This window comes from Syngnathus leptorhynchus, chromosome 7 (genome assembly GCF_054491065.1).
Source record: "Syngnathus leptorhynchus isolate UIUO chromosome 7, UIUO_Slep, whole genome shotgun sequence".
NCBI classification, from domain to species: Eukaryota; Metazoa; Chordata; class Actinopteri; order Syngnathiformes; family Syngnathidae; genus Syngnathus; species Syngnathus leptorhynchus.
Window position 1 is genome coordinate 9,944,425 of NC_141201.1, and position 19,186 is coordinate 9,963,610.

Sequence of the window (19,186 nt, forward strand, 5' to 3'; positions counted from 1 at the left end):
AATAAAAAGGTTATTCAGTTATTCAACTAAACCAATCCCAGTGTTAAGGTCAGCTCAAGTAAAAGCTATTTTAAAGTGATTTGAGTCCATGAGAAAGAAAACACAATTGAATCAAAGTTGAAGAATGAGACACAGTGTTGGCCCAAGTTGAGATGACAACTAAAAGACACAAAATTTTAATTTTTGAACCATGTAAAACTGTGACTTGTGTTCTGCTCACAAAAACAATAACAGACTTTGCAAGACAGACAGATTTTAGGCCCGAAGAAATTATGAGTGAATTGTGACTGCACATATTCTTTTACAACGCTGAGAATCTTCTACTTGTCTACTATAAAAAAAAAAAGGTTTATTTCTAAACAGGAACATTCTCTGCCATCAAAAGGCCATGATACCATACTCCAGTCAAAGGTAATGAATGGCAGCACGCTTTGCCTTGCGGTTGCTATAAGCGCATGTGAAAGTGTTTATCACCCCAGATGGCATGTGACAGGACGCAGGCATGTTTGAAGATCAGCATGTGATGAGGACAGGCTGGATCATAACCACGTGATCGTGTGTGTGTCTGTCGTTGTTGCCCTTCACTTACAGTCAGTTGTTAGTTGTTTGATTGCATATCTACTGTTTAATCCTTCTGACTCCGATGTTAACATTCAACATAAAAGGAAAAAAAACTGAAAATGCAAATCTGAGGGTTCCAAACTGCAAATATGCAGGGGTTGACTTTTGTTTTAAATTGTAATATCACTAATACCACTAGATGGCAGACACATCTTAGTTGCTGGGTCTTAGTTTAAGACTTAAACTGCCTTAAAGAAGAGTAGGCCAATTTTCCTCCCTTGAGAATATGCAGGGCAAACAGTACTTTGACATAAAATCTGAAGTTAATTGATTTTTTTCGGGGGGAAAAAAAACAATTCTTTCTTTCGATGTCATTTTCTTGTTCAGCAGTTTTGTGCTGTCCTTGAATGGTCATTTCTATGCATTTTTTCACTGGGATAAAAATGCATTCTTGTTATAACGAATGCGTTGGTCCGTATATACATAGGGACATCTGGCATTTATATGTTATTGGTAAGCCAAAAATACAAATGTACATTTAGTTATTACGAGTAGATAGCAGGAAGTCAGTGTGGTTCGTTGTGTTTTACGCGTGTCAGTCAGTCGGCGTGCTGTCTGGAGCTGCAAGTGAGCGTCTGTCTGTCTGTCTGTCTGTCTGTCGTCTCTCTCCCTCTCTCTTTTTTTCCCCCTCCCTCCCTCTCTCTCTCTCGCTCCTACCGACCGACCGCGTACATCAAGGCGAAAGAGGAGCGCTCATTCCACCACACAGCAGTCCTCCATGGCTATGTGCAACGGAGACAGCAAGGTCGGTGGAACCGGTATCAGCAGCCGTCGCTGCTATGACATAACTTGCTCTCGTGTGGTGCTTTCACGCTGCCATTTCTTGTACCTTTCACTACGGCCTGCGTTGATTTGCGTGGAAAGTTTTTAGAGCGTGTTTGTTAACATTGACCACCGGGGGGAGGAATGTACACTGGCTGTGCCTGTTGCCGCTTTACGTGAACATGTCGCTCCCCGTCGCTAATGTCGTCAATTAACTAAGGTTAAGCACACATGAATATTCGACAACGTTGTCCTCTAATATCTCTAGTTTGGTGTAAGGCTGGACCCTCACCAGCTGAAGACACCGCGTGGGTTTAGCATAGCTCCGCTAACTTAGCTCCGCTCCTTCCAGTACGTGCTAACATGCTATGCTCGTTCCTGCTTATTTTGACTCTCCACCAGATGGGACATTGTCATAATTTGTTACCTTGAGCAGTTAAATTGATCAAATGGTACGTTTACTTTTGATTGCTCACGAGAAAGCAATGCTACCCGTCCAGTGATGGTGAAACTTAACGTTTGGCTAGCTAAATTATGTCGTTGGAGCACTCGCTGTCACAAACTTGGAGCAATAATAACGTCAAATCTTGGCAGTTTGCTAACATCGTTTGCGGGCTTGAGAGAGGTAAATACCTTTTCAGTACCTCAATATTATTATTAATCTATGTATTTCCCCCCTACAAGTGTACTATCCTTTTACGTTATTGACAGTGTAATAAGGGGCACTTCACTGATGTGAGGGAACCGAGCGTAGTTTAAACCACGTGGGTTTATGTTGCCTACCTATTCATTTTTCATAATCGAATTGCATGTCACATTTTATTTATACAGGTCAATTCGTGAGTATTGTAAGATTAATCGACCCGTGCATCTCATCAGGAGTTACCTGGCAAAACTGTGTTTTATGAAATTGTCATAAACATTGACATTTATGAGCCTTTTTTTTTCTAAATATATGTTTGTTGCTTTGATGACTTGTATCTAGCCATAGTTGTTGAGAGTCATGGAATAAAGACATGTTCCCGACTTCTGCCACTATAAAAATATAACCCCCTAACCCGTGTTGATTATTGGGACCAATACAGACATGAGCAATAAGCATTTGTTCACTTGGTCAGAATTATGCGGTTCTGCTGGTTGGAAGTGGTTCTAAGATTTAAACTGCATGCAAGCAAGACCAACCGCTAAATACAGTATTGTATATGCTGGGCAATTTTGCAGGGAATTCATTTGGTGACTCTTTAACTTGAAATAATATGAAACACTGTTGGGCAACGTGTTGAAATATTTTAAAATCTTGACCAAAGTATTCAATAAATGCATAATTGTCTAAGTGACATCCTCTTGCTCATGTGATTCTCTCGATTGCTTGTTTCAACATGTTTATTAAGACCTTGTCAGTCACATGCCATTGATAAGGACAAGCTTAACATAGTCAAATTACTCTGGTAAGCATAGAGGGTAGAAATGGATCTGAGTTAAGTCAAGGAGTGAGTTGCCAATAATTAAGATTTGTATTTCATAGGCAAATATGTGACTTTGTGACTGTGACTCTCAGCTGCAGATTGGCAGCGTGGAGCAGAATGGGTCACATGAGGGCGCCGTGGCCATCCTGGATGCTGGCGCCCAGTATGGCAAAGTCATTGACAGACGTGTGCGTGAGCTGTGTGTGCGCTCAGAGATCCTGCCATTGGAGACACCGGCCTTTGCGATTAGAGAACAAGGTTACAGGTAAATATATCAAGTATTTTGTATCTGTCTGACGGACACTGTTTTTTTTTTCTTTTTAATTAATACGTGACCGATTTCCTACTGGGTCAAATTGCTACTGCTCTTATAATCTTTATTCTTCAGGCAATGGTTTGAGTAGAATTCAACAACAGACTAACTTTAGCTTTTGGGATATATCATTATAACGCCACAACAACATGTCACACACTTGGAGTTAAATATTTGTTTGATAACGCCACAACAATATGTCACACACTTGGAGTTAAATATTTGTTTGATAAACCAACAATACAGTGTAGGTGAGTTGTTGTGTGACTTTAGTAAGATTTCAAATTGTACAACTTCCAGGGCAATCTGCTTTTAGGGTTTCGGTGTGATACTGTTCTTCTACCACCCTTATGTGTGCTAATGTGCCTTTTCTTGTAGGGCAATCATCATTTCAGGGGGCCCTGCTTCTGTTTATGCAGAGGATGCACCATGGTTTGACCCTGCAATATTCACTATAGGAAAGCCTGTCCTGGGGATTTGCTATGGAATGCAGGTACATGCGGTACAAATCCTATGTTTAGCTGCAAGTACCACCTAAAAAAAAAACACTTGGCTCTGCAAGTATCACAATCATGACCAACATCAAGTAGTTCCAACTAATAATGGGGAAATGAAGCTTAAAATTAATACAAATAATGATTCAATTAAAATGAGATCATATTTTCAATATAGCTATAAAAATAAAAATGTGAACTGAAATGTTTAAAGGTGTTTTTTCAAGATTAAATGCAAATGCATTGAACTTATAAGTAAACTAAAAGTGAAGTGTACTCAGGCAACTGTTGTATCACATAGCACGAGAGGGGAACTGCATGCAATACCACACAGAGAATCACTTGTCCCAAGGCATTTATTTATCCAAGTAAGGAGATGTTCTGTGTATTCACTCAGAGTATCTGAGTAGCTTTCACTTTACCACAATTTCCTGGCTGCTGTTCTGCTCTCATGGCCCAGCTGGGATTTCATCATTTTGCTTCAAGGGCACATTGAAACTAACTGAGGAAGATAAAAGCATCATTAGCTCTTTTTTCCCAGGCAGCTTGGAGGTTTAAACCATCATCTCTCTAATCAAAAGCATATTTCTCCATACTGCATGCAGTTATCACATCAAATTAACAAAGTATTTTAACATTATTATCTGTGGTTTATTTTCAGATGATGAACAAAGTTTTTGGTGGAACAGTTCACAAAAAATGTGTGAGGGAAGATGGGGTGTTTAGTATTGGAGTGGACAACACTTGCTCACTGTTCAGGTACTCCTTCTTTTCCATTTATAAACCAGTAAGTGATAACTTAAGGTGTCCAAACCTTTGATACACAGGAGGAAGCTTTGACATTCCTAACGTTGAAATTAACATAAAAACTAATAATCCCCCAGTAAAAATGTGAATAGGTAAAACATGTTTTGTGTATTAAACCCATTTGATATTATTAGAAGGAAGAAAAAAACAGACAAAAAAAATTGCTAAGCAAGTAAAGCAAAAAGTGAAACATTTTGGCGCTGTCAGTAGCCCTGTTATCCCACTCGAATGGATCCCTCCAGAACTGAGCAGTAGCTAAATGACATGCAAAGGTGACAGACTAAGTCTGTACCTGTCTGTGTGTATCTTAACAGAGGCCTTCAGAAGGAGGAGGTGGTTCTTCTGACTCATGGAGACAGTGTGGATAAAGTCGCTGATGGCTTTAAAGTGGTGGCCCAATCAGGAAACATCATTGCAGGTGAATGTTGACTTCAACCAGATTGGATTTCATTTATACATTGCAGTGCTTTATGAAGTATTTTATGAGAGCTTTTACAAATAGCCTCTCCATGTTTACTGCTTACTAGGTATTTCTAATGAGCAGAAGAAGCTGTACGGTACTCAGTTTCACCCCGAGGTTGACCTGACAGAGCGTGGCATGGAGATGCTTCGCAACTTCGTCTTTGAGATTGCAGGATGCTCAAGTAACTTTACTGTCCAGAACCGCCAGCAAGCCTGCATCAGCGACATCCGAGAAAAAGTCGGCACGTCCAAAGTGTTGGTGAGCATAACATTAAAACAAGACACAGGGAAGTAGTGACCACATCAGTCAAGGCAATTAAACAGTCAAATGAAACAGGTCTGTCTGAAAAGTGCCTATCGACTTCCTAAGTCCCTTTATAAACTAGGCTTCCTCTCAGGAGGGTGTGGCGATAAGTCTTTTATTTAGTGGCAAGTGAACCCATGTCGCTTGCACTAAATTCAGACGAGTGTGCTATCATGACACCATCAGTGCCTTGGGGGGGGGTTGTTATATTTCACAAAATTCAAGTACATTTTAATGTTTGTCTAACTGGTACATCTCTGATCATATAAGGCATGTCTCTTGTTTCTTGACTGCAGTTGGGTAACCTGAAAAATGTCTTATGCGATTGCTTGCAAAAAAAGATTGAACATTAGTTGCCTGCATATATAGCAGTGTAATTCATGGTACGTCTCATATTTGTGGAATTTCTTTGGCGTAGCGTGCCATCTTATGATGTAAGATACAATCCCAGTCTCAATACAGGCGAAGAAAGACTGCACTGAAGGAGATGTAGTGTTTGATGGCGGCAAGAATTTTTCACTCTGGTGATTTGGTTTGCAATAATTGTCTCAGGTGCTGTTGAGCGGTGGCGTCGACTCGACTGTGTGCACTGCCCTCCTCAACAAAGCTTTGAACCAGGACCAAGTGATTGCGGTTCACATTGACAATGGCTTCATGAGGAAGAGAGAGAGCCAGAGTGTAGAGGAGGCCCTCACCAAATTAGGCATCAAACTTAAAGGTGGGTGTGGTCTGAATGATGGAATATGTGGTGTTTTTTTTAAAGCCTCGTGTCAAATGTCTAATCAATGCTGTGTGAGCTTTACATAACCAAATAAAATTTTTGATTTTCCACCTTTGACTCCGCGCGCCTTTCAGTGGTGAATGCCTCACACACTTTCTACAATGGGACAACAACACTTCCCATCTCAGAGGAGGACAGAACACCTCGGAAACGGATCAGTAAGACCTTGAATATGACCACCAACCCTGAAGAGAAAAGAAAAATAATTGGGGATACTTTCGTCAAGGTACATCTTCAAGTTAATCTTTTTTTACATTTACGTACTTCTATTTTGAGATTGCCAACCTAATTTACACAATCACGAGACGGCCAAGTACCGGCGCTGACGATCGTGCAATAACCCTCTCAAATTTTAAAAGCGTGTCCCTTGAAAGGCTTACACAATTGGTTAGTGCGGCCAAACAAACAACATGTTCACTCGACCCGCTTCCAGCCAAACTATTTAAAGAATTATTTCTTCAAGCATTTTCTATTTGGGCTCCAGAGCTTTGGAATGCCCTACCAAGAGATATTAGAAAACTGCTACCTCAGTAGAAACATTTAAGACACGTTTAAAGACACATTTCCCTGATATGGCCTTTAATTAACCTGTAGTGGCTGATTGGGCTGGAGTTTGTGTTTTCGCTTGGCTTGATGTGTATGCCGGCTTGCTTTTTCCTTTTGTTTGATACTTCGGTGACATTTTGTGGATTGTTTTTGTTTTTCAGGTGGCAAATGAGGTGATAGGCGAGATGAATCTAAAACCGGAAGAGGTTCTCTTAGCCCAGGGCACCCTGAGACCTGATCTCATAGAAAGTGCCTCTCATCTTGCCAGCGGGAAGGCAGAGGTCATCAAAACACACCACAATGACACCGAGCTCATCCGCAAACTCAGAGATGAGGTACTTCAAAGGCAGAAATTATGTAGCAATAATTCTGTTAATGTGTTAGCGCATATAGCCTGTCTCAAAGTATAGTGAGTTAGGACTTTTTTTTTTTTTTTTAACGACAGAACTGCCAACCTAAACATGTTTGCTTTTGTAAAAATGCTGAATGCTCTGGTTTGTGATCCTGCAGGGAAAAGTAATCGAACCGTTGAAAGATTTCCATAAAGATGAGGTTCGAGCCCTCGGGAGAGAATTGGGTCTACCAGAGGAAATAGTCTCGCGACACCCTTTCCCCGGCAAGTAGATAAACGCACCTACTGAATGTTTTTTTTTTTTAAAAACAGTCCTGACATAGTTTTTGCAGATCAGTACGCAATAAAACACTTCTATTGTATTCCGGATTTTTTTTTCCCCATTTGATTCTTATTCATGACCTCCAAGTGTTTTCATTCAAATATGTACAATAATTAAGACTTTCTGTGTTACCGGAGGTTTATTGTCTTGCGTCCAAAATCACCTTATGTCACCACGACCAAACTTTGTCACAATTTCAATTTGCATGAACAAGGCATTCATAAAATTCCTGATATCTCATCTTTTTCGATTTTATTTGCAAGGGTAGGTTTGGTCAATTCACAACTGTAGCTCATTCTTTTTCCCTTCAAACACAGGTCCTGGTCTGTCTATCCGAGTCATCTGTGCAGAGGAGCCATACATCTGCAAAGACTTTGCTGAAACCAACAATATCCTCAAAATTGTTACAGACTTTTCTGCTAGCGTCAAAAAGGTCAATAGTTTAGTCCAATACATTTCCCACCACGGCAGAATAGCAAGACCCTGAATTAAAAGTTCAGACACGGCATATCTTGCGTAAGCTGTTGAACCCAATGATCGTTTTCAGGGATCTTCTTTCTCTCTCCAGCCTCATACCTTGCTGCAGAGAGTCAAGTCGTGCATATCAGACGAGGAGGAAGAGAAACTCATGCAGATCACCAGCCTTCATTCACTCAATGCCTTCCTGCTGCCCATCAAAACTGTTGGCGTCCAGGTGATTGAGAAATGTTTTGGTCACAGGGTCACACACACACAAACACACACAGACATAAAGTTCCTCTGATTTTTCTATATTTGGTCTCCTTCCTCCGTCTGGAAGGACTTGGAGACGTGTGGTTCACATTTTGTATATCTGAGGGAATGGAAACTGTGTCAAATGTTACAACTTGGTCAAAAACGTTCTTATACTGTTCTTAAAAGTGACTTTTAGCATTCGGGAAAAATCCGTTCTTAAGTTTGGTGCTTTAAGAAGACTTTTTTTTGGATGTGTTTTTCCCCATTTCCCTCTTGTTTTCTCACTTAAATTTTAATTTGAGCCTAAACCTCAAAGGTTTGGTAGAGACAGTAGACAAACGTTGTAAAGTTTAACTCCTCATGCGTCGTTGTTTACAGATGTCAAGGGATGAGTTTTGGGTTTTGTTTTGTTTTTTAGCGTGGGGGTAAAGGTTTTAGTTTTGTATCTTCTTGTTTCCTTACTGAATAAGATATTTTCTCATCCAGGGAGATTGCCGCTCTTACAGTTATGTGTGTGGCATCACAAGCAAAGAATCACCTCACTGGGAATCTCTCATGTTCCTGGCCAGACTTATCCCTCGCATGTGCCATAGCATCAATAGGTAACACACAAAGCAACTATATAGATGTATTTGATTAGCATTCGACGATAAGTGGAGCATTCATAACTATACCATGTTTTTAATACTCCCTCCTCCCCCTTTCAGAGTTGTCTATGTATTCGGTTCCCATGTGAAGGAGCCACCAATAGACATCACTCCCACTTTCCTGACCACAGGCGTTCTCGGCACCCTCAGACAGGCTGACTTTGTTGCTCATTCTATCCTCAGAGAGTCTGGTGAGTGTTGTGGTTTGAATCAATGTTTCAATCTGGGAAAGAGGTCATTTTACACACACTACTTCAAATGAGTCAGTCGAGAGACTAGGGCTAGGAAATAATTCCAAATTTATACGCAATTTTTGGATTCTCACAGTCATAAAAACATTCTAATAAAAGAAAAACAATATGTTGAATGACGGCATGTTTTTAAGTTTCTGTATTTGCCAAAGCACCATGAATGTAGTTGGTATAAAGACCATGTAAAATGCCATTGACATTCTAAGGGTAAATTTACGGCTGTGATATTGCTTCAATTAACCAACACGTAGAGAAAGCCAATACAGTACTTGTAGGCATAAATTCTTTCTAATTTGTGAAAATGAGTTATATCAATAAAGCTCAAACGCAACTTGCTTTCAATATATATATTTTTTTATTGCTGTTTTTCCCCCAAAACATTTTTATTGCTTTTTTTCTTCTTTCAAGTCACACTCGCATTTGCATTTTCAACAATGCAAGGAATTTTTTGTGGCAAGACACATTGATATGGCACAAAACATGACAGCCAGTGTCCCAAGTTAATAAAAGTCAAACTAAATTGGATAAAAATGAAAGAGACTTGAATTGCACATGTTTTATCAGAATGTACCTGACAAAGAAAGTGTTCAAGGGTGAAGGAATGAGGAGGCATGGGGGTTGATGGTAGGTTGCAGTAGTTGAATAAATGCAAAGTTTTGAAATCAGCAATTAATTGTTTTTCATTATACTGATTTTATTATGAATCAAAATAAGTGATTATTTTTTCCATAATCGCCCAGCCTCACAAACTATTCTAAATAGTGAAGCATGTGCAGTGCAACCTGAAGAATTTGTGGGGAGACACACAAGTTTGCCTTTGAGAAGGCACATAAGTTGACTCGCTGCATATTTGCATCCACAAGGGGAATGTCTCATAGCTAGAAGAAAACGAACTGTACTACTTCTCCTCTCAGGATACTCGGGAAAGATCAGCCAGATGCCAGTCATCCTTACCCCTCTGCACTTTGATCGTGACCCACTGCAAAAGCAGCCATCCTGCCGACGCTCTGTCGTGGTCCGCACGTTTATCACCAGCGACTTCATGACTGGCATCGCTGCCACGCCGGGGAACCAAATCCCAGAGGAGGTATGGCAAGGTTCAAGGTTCTGGAAATTGTCTTAATAAATAACTGGTTTTAACGCACATGGAGCAGCAACACCTGCATACAGCAATCCTCACATCCGTATGACTGGAATTCAAAGTCGGAGGGTGCTATTCAGCGTTTTTTTTAAATTTATTTTTTAAAATATGGTATTGGTGCAGGCTATTTAAAATGCATATTTGATCTCACAGCACTGTCTTTTCCTCCCCAGGTGGTGCTGAAGATGGTCAACGAGATCAGAAAGATCCCAGGTATCTCGAGAGTCATGTATGACTTGACCTCCAAGCCACCTGGCACCACAGAGTGGGAATAAAGAAAAAAAAAAAAAGAAACCACATGAAAATGATAGTAGACAGACACAAACACACACATCCATATATACGCAAACACACACACACACGCAGCATCGAAGTTATCAGAGAAGGCCAGGGAACTCGTTCCAACCTTTCATCTCCCCCGTACACCCCTTCGCCCCCTTTTCGTCAACATTCCCATGGACGATAGACCAGGCTTTGATTGGCGTTTTTTATGCCTGTGTCTTAATAATTTTGGCGACAGAGATCGATTATAGATTTTTTTTTTTTCATCCACACTCAAAAATTGTTTTTTTAAAAAAAAAAAAATAATGGTTACCCTCTGTTGTGAGTCAGTCATCACAATGGAGTGACAGGATGCTGTGAACATTCAAGACTGTGGACTTGAAGTGCATCGCGTGGTGAACTCGGAAAACTAATGTCTTGAGAAGAGTAGAAAGAGGCTTTGTTCATCCACCTGCCCTGCCGCATTGTTGAAAACCGTAATGGGTCTGAATCTGTTCATCCACTTATTTTCACCTACCTTGTATACTGTGCTCTGAGGACGGTTGCCTGTCTGAAGTGGATCTGAACTGACAACCCAGTGTGACCAATTACCATTGTGTAAGCCGCTCTCTTTTGCCAAAAGTAGATGCTGTTGTCCTTGATGCCCCCCTAGTGGTCATTATGGAGAACTGTTAACCTGACTATCCTAGCAAGTGTGACGCTGTGCAGGAGGCCAAACTTGTTGGTAACTTTGTATGTGCCTGTTTTCTTTTTGTTTTCCTTTCTCTAATGTGACCAGTTCTGGACTGATATTTCCAGAATATAGTATAACACTTTTCATTATGCTGCATTATGTATGCTTTTTTTAAAACAATAATTACACAGCTCATTATACCTAATCATTGATAGATTGCGGTTGTCTTTTGTTGCTGCTCTTGTGTCGAACAAGAGTGCGTCTTTGCACATTTGTTGCTTTTTGAACGTAAAGCCTTCAAGCTTTATCAACAGAACCCAGTCATGGGAGGTGTGGCCATATCCAATGCTTCACTTTGTTGTGTGTTTCCAGCTCCATTTTAAATCTCTATTCTGAATCAACAGCTACTTAAATCTCGCCGTCTAAATATCACACACGGCTCAGGTTTAACTGAGTTGGAACAAAAAGTCATGGTTAAGCAGTTTGTGCCTCTAATTTTAATGGCAATGTTACCCTAATGCAAATGGTTTGACGCAATTAAGTGTTTCTTTCTGTCTTTTCATCTGCCTTTTGATGTATTTTTGTCAAATTCCTCCATGGGGGGAAAAGTAGCTTGATATCTTAAACTTAATTTTGTAGTTGAATTAAATTGCAATATTCACATTAAGTTATGCAATTGTATGTCTCATGGCTATATTTTGATGTCATCTTGCTCATTATTTTTTGGTAATGTGCCTCAAACCAAGCTACTGCATGCGGTTTCAACAACATGAAATTTATACAAAAACTGAGCTTTAATAAAGATCTCCATGTTCAAACCTCTCACTTCAGCGCCATCCTCTGTCCAGTATGTGGCACCATTTAACTATCGATCATTTGATTGATTGCTATGTCTGTCTCTTTCTCTATAGCCTGGTGCAATTTGGATGACTTAGTTTTGGAATTATTGGTTAAACTGACACTGACACACTTTTTTGGCACAGCATTTGATAGGAAACTTACTGTTGCACATTTTTAATGCATGAAAAATACTGAAAGGAAGCTCTTGCTGATTCAAGTTAATCATCCATTTTCATTAAGGTTCAGAATGTGCTGAAGCCTGTCCCTGGTGACTTCTGAAGCCTGTCCCTGGTGACTTTGGGTGAGACTAGTACACCCTCAATTGGTATGAATGGACATACAGCCATTCACATTAACATTCTGTACATGGACAAATTGGAGCAGTTATTCTCGCAGTGTGGTACAAGTGATATATGAGCTCCCTCTAGTGGAATGGATGTTGAATCCCCAAGGCTGTCTGTATATGCAATGTATTTTCGTTTAATTATTAAATATAGTTTTTTCCCTATATTCAAACTGTGTTAACATTGAAGATTTTAAATGTTATGGCATTGTACAATAATGTATTATATTATTATCTTGGATAGTCAAGGTTTAAAATAACTGATTTAGTCTTCAATTAATCCAGTGTAGGATTTTGGATTATGGTAAGAATCCCAAGGTAATTTTTTTGTCATAAATTAAGATTTTTGTCCCCCCCCCATAATGTCAATAAATTAAGGTCTGTGTTGCATAAGAAAAGTGTTTGTGTGTGTGTTGTGGGTAACAGGTGTTTATTTTCCCCTGGTGACTGAGCTGTGCAAGAGCAGGCAAGTTGACAGCCACCACAACACGCCTTCGAACTCGGGGGACACTGGCCGATTTTGGAACACTATCTTCTCTCTGATGTTGTGTACAGATATCTTGATACCACATGCGGCCAATTAACATCTGACATGCAGCTCACTTGTGTTGACTGATGTGTCTCACCTTAATACAGTATAGATCATTTTTGATAATAGAGGTATGATATATAGAAGTTTCATTGCATGTATAAAATACCCACTATCCTACCCCAACAACAAAGAGTTTGAAGCAAACCATTAGTTTTTTTTCCAGTGCAAAGGGCTAACGTGCATAAAAATTACCCATTCAAGGATGGCACAAATTGCTCAACAAGAAACAAACATCTAGTGCAAGAACTTGTTTTGTGCATGCAGTCTTTCACAAAGAGTAACTCCCTCAAAATACCAACAACATTGAACTACTTACTATGTCTCTGGAAAAAATTAGACCTGTTAATTTTTGTAGTTTTGGGCAATATATAAGATCCAGTATAAACATGTCTGCCATCATATGACAACTTGTTTTTGTTTCCCTTTTTTTTTTCTTCCCATATATTTGATTTTGCCTATTTTTCTCAGATTCTTCTGCCTGCATTTCCTTCCATTTTCTGTGAAAAACATTTATATAATATTTATCAACATTTTGGGGTGAATTGTTTGAATTTTTTTTGAAATAATGAAATGGCCACTCAGAATGTACCCATGATGCAAAATATAAGATGGGGGCAAAATATTTTGACTCACTTTCTTGAATGTAACTTGTATATCTAATTTTTTTTTTCTCTTTCAGATAAACTGAATCTCCAGCTACCGCCCGTCACCTCTCCCTGGAGGACCTAAGAAACACCTGATGCACCTACCTAGCTGCTTTCCTCAATGTCCTGACACAACAAAGCTCTCATGATTTGTCTGCACCGCCTTACCATGGAACCCTGTCGCGTTTTGCTCGGATTAAGCGTCATTTTCTACTTTTATGCTTCTGTTTCTGCAGAGGCCTCATGCAAGCTGAAGGCCAGGTTCAAGCTGAGTGGCTACAAAGATGTGGAGAAAAAGAAGGTCATCATTGGGGGGATGTTTCCTGTCCATATGAGAGTTGCTTCCAGCGCTGGCAACACTTCACACCTGCCTGCGTCCTCCGGATGTGAAGGGTGAGTCAATTTGTTTACATGACAGTTCATTTAAATATAAAGTGTTTGATGAAATTGTGTGTGGGAGAGGCGGGGGGGGAATATTTCATTTGTATTATTTGGCCAAACTAAAATATGCTCATTGTTTCAAGCTCTTTAATTATATATTATGATAGAAATAAAAGGGTAACACCCCAAGGATCAATTAGGCCGAATTGCTCAAATGATTAGTTTGTGCTCAGTAGCCGTAATAACAAGAATGAAATTAAATATTTACAAAATCTCATTTGGCTAATCAGCATCGGATTATTATCAATTTCAAGGGTTCTAAACTATTGTATAAACATTTTGGAAGTGGAAAGAACCGAGTGAAATATATCAGCTTCATTCTCCCATCACACGCTAGAATGAATTACCGAACTTTCCGCTGGACCCAGACCATGCTGTTTGCCATCAACGAAATAAACAACATGGATGAGCTGTTGCCCAACACCGACCTGGGCTACGTCATCTATGACTCCTGCTTCACCATTTCCAAGGCCGTGGAGGGCACCCTTACATATTTAACCGGCCAAGAGGAGGCCGTGCCGAACTACCGCTGTGGCACGGGCCCCCCCTTAGCTGCTCTTGTTGGGGCGGGGGGCTCTGACCTGTCCATCGCCACAGCCAGGATTCTCGGACTCTACCATTTTCCACAGGTAAATAACTATATGACAGCATCATGGAATGTCAACAGCAGAACACAATTTATTAAAAGATTTGTTTGGATTTGGACTAAATCGGAAATCATGTGTTTAAGGTTCCAACTGTCATAATTAATTCACGAGCCAAATTACTGTTTTGTGTATCGCCCTAAGGCTAAAAAGAGGTCACTCTGAACTGAAGGTTCATGGGATGTAGTTTCTCCAAAACTTTGTTGAATACCTGAATTTTACAACTTCCTGTTCATTCGACTATTCCTTAGGTTAGCTACTCCTCATCCTCCACAGCCCTGAACAGCTTTTTTCAGTTCCCGACTTTCCTGAGGACCATTCCCAGCGACAAGCACCAGTCGACCGCCATGGCCCGGCTGGTGCTGCACTTTGGTTGGACTTGGGTGGGAATCATAGCGGCAGACGATGACTACGGCAAGTACGGCATCAAAGACTTCAAAGAGCAGGTAGAAGATGCCGGCGTCTGTATCTCCTTCTCTGAAACTCTGCCAAAGGTATGTGATTTGTGATATGTGATTTTTGTTCACCTTTGGTTTCTTGTAATTAGTCTCCCTTTGTGTTTTTCTAAAAATGATTTCTCCAGGTGAATTCTCCTGAAGACATCCATCGGATCGTCCGAACCATTATTGAGTCCACGGCAAAGATCGTTGTCATCTTTTCCTCAGACGTAGACCTCAGTCCTCTGGTGGTTGAACTGATCCGGCAAAACGTGACCAATCGCACTTGGATCGCCAGTGAGGCCTGGGTCACTTCAGCCCTTATCAATCAACCTGGAGTAAGAGCCCATAGTTGTCAAGCTACCGTTATCACCATTTTGACATGCGCTCAACTATTTGCGCGCAGGTCAGCTCTGTGCTAGGCGGCACTATCGGCTTTGGGGTGAAGAGGGCCGACATTCCTGGTCTTCAGCAATATTTACTGAATCTGGATCCTTATGCTGATCCTCTCACTGAGGAATTTTGGGAGACGGTCAGTGTAATACCGTCACTGACCTTAGTGTCAATCTGATACTTTGTTGCAAGGTTGTTGTTGTTTATTTTTTTTTTTTTTTAGCTTTCTGTATTTTAACTTGAAATGTGTCTTACAGCTGTTCAACTGCACGGTAGACTACGGCAAAGCTTTAAGAGACTCCAAAGAGAGGGCCACGATGTTCAACGGGACAATGTCGAAGGCTTTTCCCGCCGGTTTGTGTACTGGCAGTGAGTCATTAGCCCACCTCAACAACACCTACTCTGACATTTCTCAGCTCCGAATCACCTACAGGTGACTTCACACTCTTGAGCTAAAGATTCATTCTTCAGTCTCCTATTAAATGTAGATTTTATCCATTGTAGTCCTATTATTATGGAGTTATCATGGTAGGCTGCAATGTCTTGCCACAGTGTATACAAAGCGGTGTATGCCGTTGCCCACGCTCTGCACAATCTGGAACACTGCGAGCCGGGACACGGGCCGTTCATTGGAATCGGCTGTGCTGATATCACCAAGTTTGAGCCGTGGCAGGTACGGGACTTTCTGTGTGTTGTCCAATCAATCCTTTATATGAGGCAAACTTGATTAAATTGACAATCACACAGATAACCGGTATTGCCATGTTTGTGTGTGTTTGATTGAAATCTGACATTTGTTTGTAGCTGATGTACTACTTGAAGAATGTACGCTTCAAAGTCCCACACACGGATGAGGAGGTCTACTTTGACGGCAAAGATGTGGAGGGATATTACGACATCATCAATTGGGGACTCGACAGTAACGGGGGAATATTATATGTAACCGTGGGGCAATACAATGCTTCCTTGGCCCCAGAGGAGAGGATGACCATTAACAATGATTCCATTTTCTGGAACAATGAAATATTGGAGGTGAGTTGGACACTGTTCACGATGGATTTATTTTCAATTTTTCGTCCAGGAAATGTCATGCAACTGCATCTGTGCTTTTCAGCCACCTCGGTCAGTGTGCAGTGAGAATTGCAAGCCCGGTACCAGGAAAGGGATCCGACAGGGAGAGCCGGTCTGCTGCTTTGACTGCATCCCGTGTGCCGATGGCGAAATTAGCAATATGACGAGTCTGTATACCATGCTCTCCAAAATACAAAAAACATCTACCTTAATGCAATCTAACTCCAGGCCTATGATGATACTTTGACCTCAGTGGCATTTGTGCAAATTAAAATGCACTTTTTATTTTTTTATTTTTTTAAAACCCTTCACAGCATCTCCTCATTCTTGTTGTTGACAGATGCCCGTGAATGTGTCCTGTGCGGTGGTGACTACTGGTCCAATGATGCTCGCGATACCTGCGTGCCAAAGATTATTGAGTTCCTGGCTTTTGGAGAGCCACTTGGCATCACTCTAATTGTCATCTCTGCTTTTGGAGCCCTTGTTACCTTTGCTATAGCGGTGAGAATAAGTAATAAAACTTGCAAAGACTGCAGAGCTGCATTAAAAGTACTGCTGTTGATTTGTAGGTGGTGTTTGTTGTACATTTTGGCACTCCTCTGGTGAAAGCCAACGATGCTCTGCTGAGCTTCTCGCTGCTCTTCTCACTGATGGTGACCTTCCTCTGCTCCATTGTTTTTCTGGGAGAACCTCAACATTGGAGCTGCATGACCAGCCAAGTCGCTCTGGCGCTGGGCTTCGCACTGTGTCTTTCCTCGCTTATGGGTAAGACGAGAAAAGTTTTCGAGCCAATTCCAGTACTGTCTTCTGTGTGATAGACTGTTTGTACTCTATTACCTCTATCATTCTACACCAGGCAAGGCAGCGTTGCTAATGCTGAGAGCGCAGGCTATAAAAGCAGCTCGTGCCAAAGCCAAAGCTGCTGCCAAAGCTCCCAAAGCTGCAGCTGAAGCAGCAGCCAACAGTGGAGGCCCTGACGTCATCACAAGCAACACAACAAACCTTAATAGCCTCGCTGCTCGTGCCAAGCCTGACATCCTCACATTTTCCCACCAGAGGGCGATCGCTGCTGTGGCAACGCTTATTCAGGTAAAAAAAACAAAACGTACATCTTTTGAATTATTTTTATTGTGACCATCCAGATTTTTGTTATCTTGGCTTCCCGCACTGGCCTGCCCATCCCCATCTTACTAGTAAACTGCTAGATTGATTGGCACAGACTTCCACCAAGACCATTCGGAAAACATTGTATTAGCAAATGTATCTGGAGTTAAATGATCAATCATATCTTTGATTTTGTAGTTATCGGCGATATTGACCAAACAACTTTCCATACAGGCTTTAGCTTGTACTGTGTGGCTCATCGTCCTGCCGCCCTATCCCATGAAGAACACTTCAGCTCAGAATATAAAGATCATTCTGGAGTGCAATGAAGGTTCTGTGGTCTTCATCTGTTGTATCTTTGCCTACGATATCCTACTGGCTCTGCTGGCCTTCATTTTCGCTTTTCTGGCTCGAAAACTGGAAGATCACTTCAGGTGGGAGAGGAGTACAGTTCTCAGGTTAAGCAACATAAGAGTCAGAAAAGTTTGGTTTCATGCAAACGTCTAATGTTGTGTTCCAGTGAGGCCAAATGTGTGACCTTCGGCATGCTGGTTTTCTTTATCGTGTGGATATCTTTCGTCCCAGCTTACCTCAGCACACGAGGCAAGTTCATGGTGGCCGTGCAAATTTTTGCCATTTTGGCTTCCAGCTTTGGCTTGCTCACCTGCATCTTCTTGCCAAAGTGCTACATTCTCCTGCTCAAACCTGAACGCAACACTGAGGAGATGATGAGACCCCGCGACAAACCACGCGATGGAACCTCAACTGGGACGTCGGCGTCACTCGCTACCTACGCCACTGAGGTCAACTCTACAATGGCATCAACCCCCATTGATGATTAGGTGACAGATAATAGGATGTAGTGTAGCTTGACAGGGCGAGATTCAATATTATATTACATAAGATGACAATTAAGGATCTTTAATTCAATACAACAAAATGAACACTATAGACTAAGAATGCACTTGGACAATGGTAGTAAATGCGGCTTTACTTTATCCCCGACTTGGGGCCCAAGACTTTATTTAGTCCCAATGGTTAATGAATGTGTATTTAGCCAATTACACTCAGGATTTATTTATGTAGATTATAAATCGAATCATATTTTGTGTACTGCTCAAGCGGCATTACGTAGATACTTTCTGAGAGGCTATTCAAGTCCGATGTATTACAAAAACAAAATAAAACTCTAATTGATAACAAATACCCGACATCCTATCATGACTCATGATCATCATCAACTTATTATAGACAAAGTAGAAATCAATGTTAAACTGAAGAAAGCAACACAAGAGCATTTTGACTAATATATTGCAAGTGCCCCAGAACAACAGTATTAATTACCAGGGGCAATATTGAGACATCAAGACATTTTAAGAGTGAAATGACAATAAGAAGCGGAGGAGAAATTCATTATGCTGCTTTAAAGTGATTTATGGACATCTCTAAAGGACTAAATGAATGAGAAACTATTACAACTCAATACAAATTGATTTTATAATTGAGTTTAATTCCAAGCTACTTTGACACTAAGGGCACTATTTTTGTATACAGCTCACGTGTGCTTGGGCGTAAATTTTGATTTTAATACAGGTGCAATTTTGGCAAACCGCATCTCAGAATCGTACATGTCATTGTATTTTTTTCATAAATATGACAATAGCATGCACTGAACCCTCTGAATCGAACCCTCCTTATAAACAAACTTTGCAAGTGTCAATCTCCTGCATTGACTCCAG

At 40.8% G+C, this 19,186-nt stretch overlaps 2 protein-coding genes across 3 annotated transcripts; both read left to right on the forward strand.

Moving 5' to 3' along the window:
* The first annotated feature begins 1,201 nt into the window (after window positions 1–1,201).
* On the forward strand, window positions 1,202–11,763 carry gmps (guanosine monophosphate synthase). Of its 2 annotated transcripts, none has more exons than XM_085915769.1 (16): window positions 1,202–1,366; window positions 2,942–3,114; window positions 3,541–3,655; window positions 4,318–4,415; window positions 4,778–4,881; window positions 4,991–5,184; window positions 5,782–5,947; window positions 6,085–6,236; window positions 6,718–6,891; window positions 7,067–7,172; window positions 7,548–7,663; window positions 7,799–7,924; window positions 8,431–8,546; window positions 8,652–8,782; window positions 9,757–9,929; window positions 10,157–11,763. In XM_085915769.1, exons 1-16 carry the CDS (start codon window positions 1,340–1,342, stop codon window positions 10,256–10,258), a joined length of 2,073 nt encoding a protein of 690 aa, XP_085771895.1. In that variant the 5' UTR covers window positions 1,202–1,339; the 3' UTR covers window positions 10,259–11,763. The 2 variants fall into 2 exon arrangements, with proteins under 2 accessions (XP_085771895.1, XP_085771893.1); XM_085915767.1 differs by lacking the exon at window positions 1,202–1,366 and adding an exon at window positions 1,563–2,008.
* A 1,739-nt stretch (window positions 11,764–13,502) lies between these two features.
* Window positions 13,503–18,830, forward strand: vmn2r1 (vomeronasal 2, receptor 1). The gene is made up of 14 exons (XM_085916016.1): window positions 13,503–13,750; window positions 14,136–14,427; window positions 14,694–14,936; window positions 15,026–15,217; window positions 15,286–15,411; window positions 15,530–15,705; window positions 15,825–15,945; window positions 16,077–16,304; window positions 16,387–16,510; window positions 16,684–16,844; window positions 16,913–17,108; window positions 17,200–17,432; window positions 17,682–17,881; window positions 17,968–18,830. The coding sequence occupies exons 1-14, from the start codon at window positions 13,503–13,505 to the stop codon at window positions 18,287–18,289; spliced, it is 2,862 nt and encodes a 953-aa protein (XP_085772142.1). The 3' UTR covers window positions 18,290–18,830.
* Window positions 18,831–19,186: the final 356 nt, after the last annotated feature.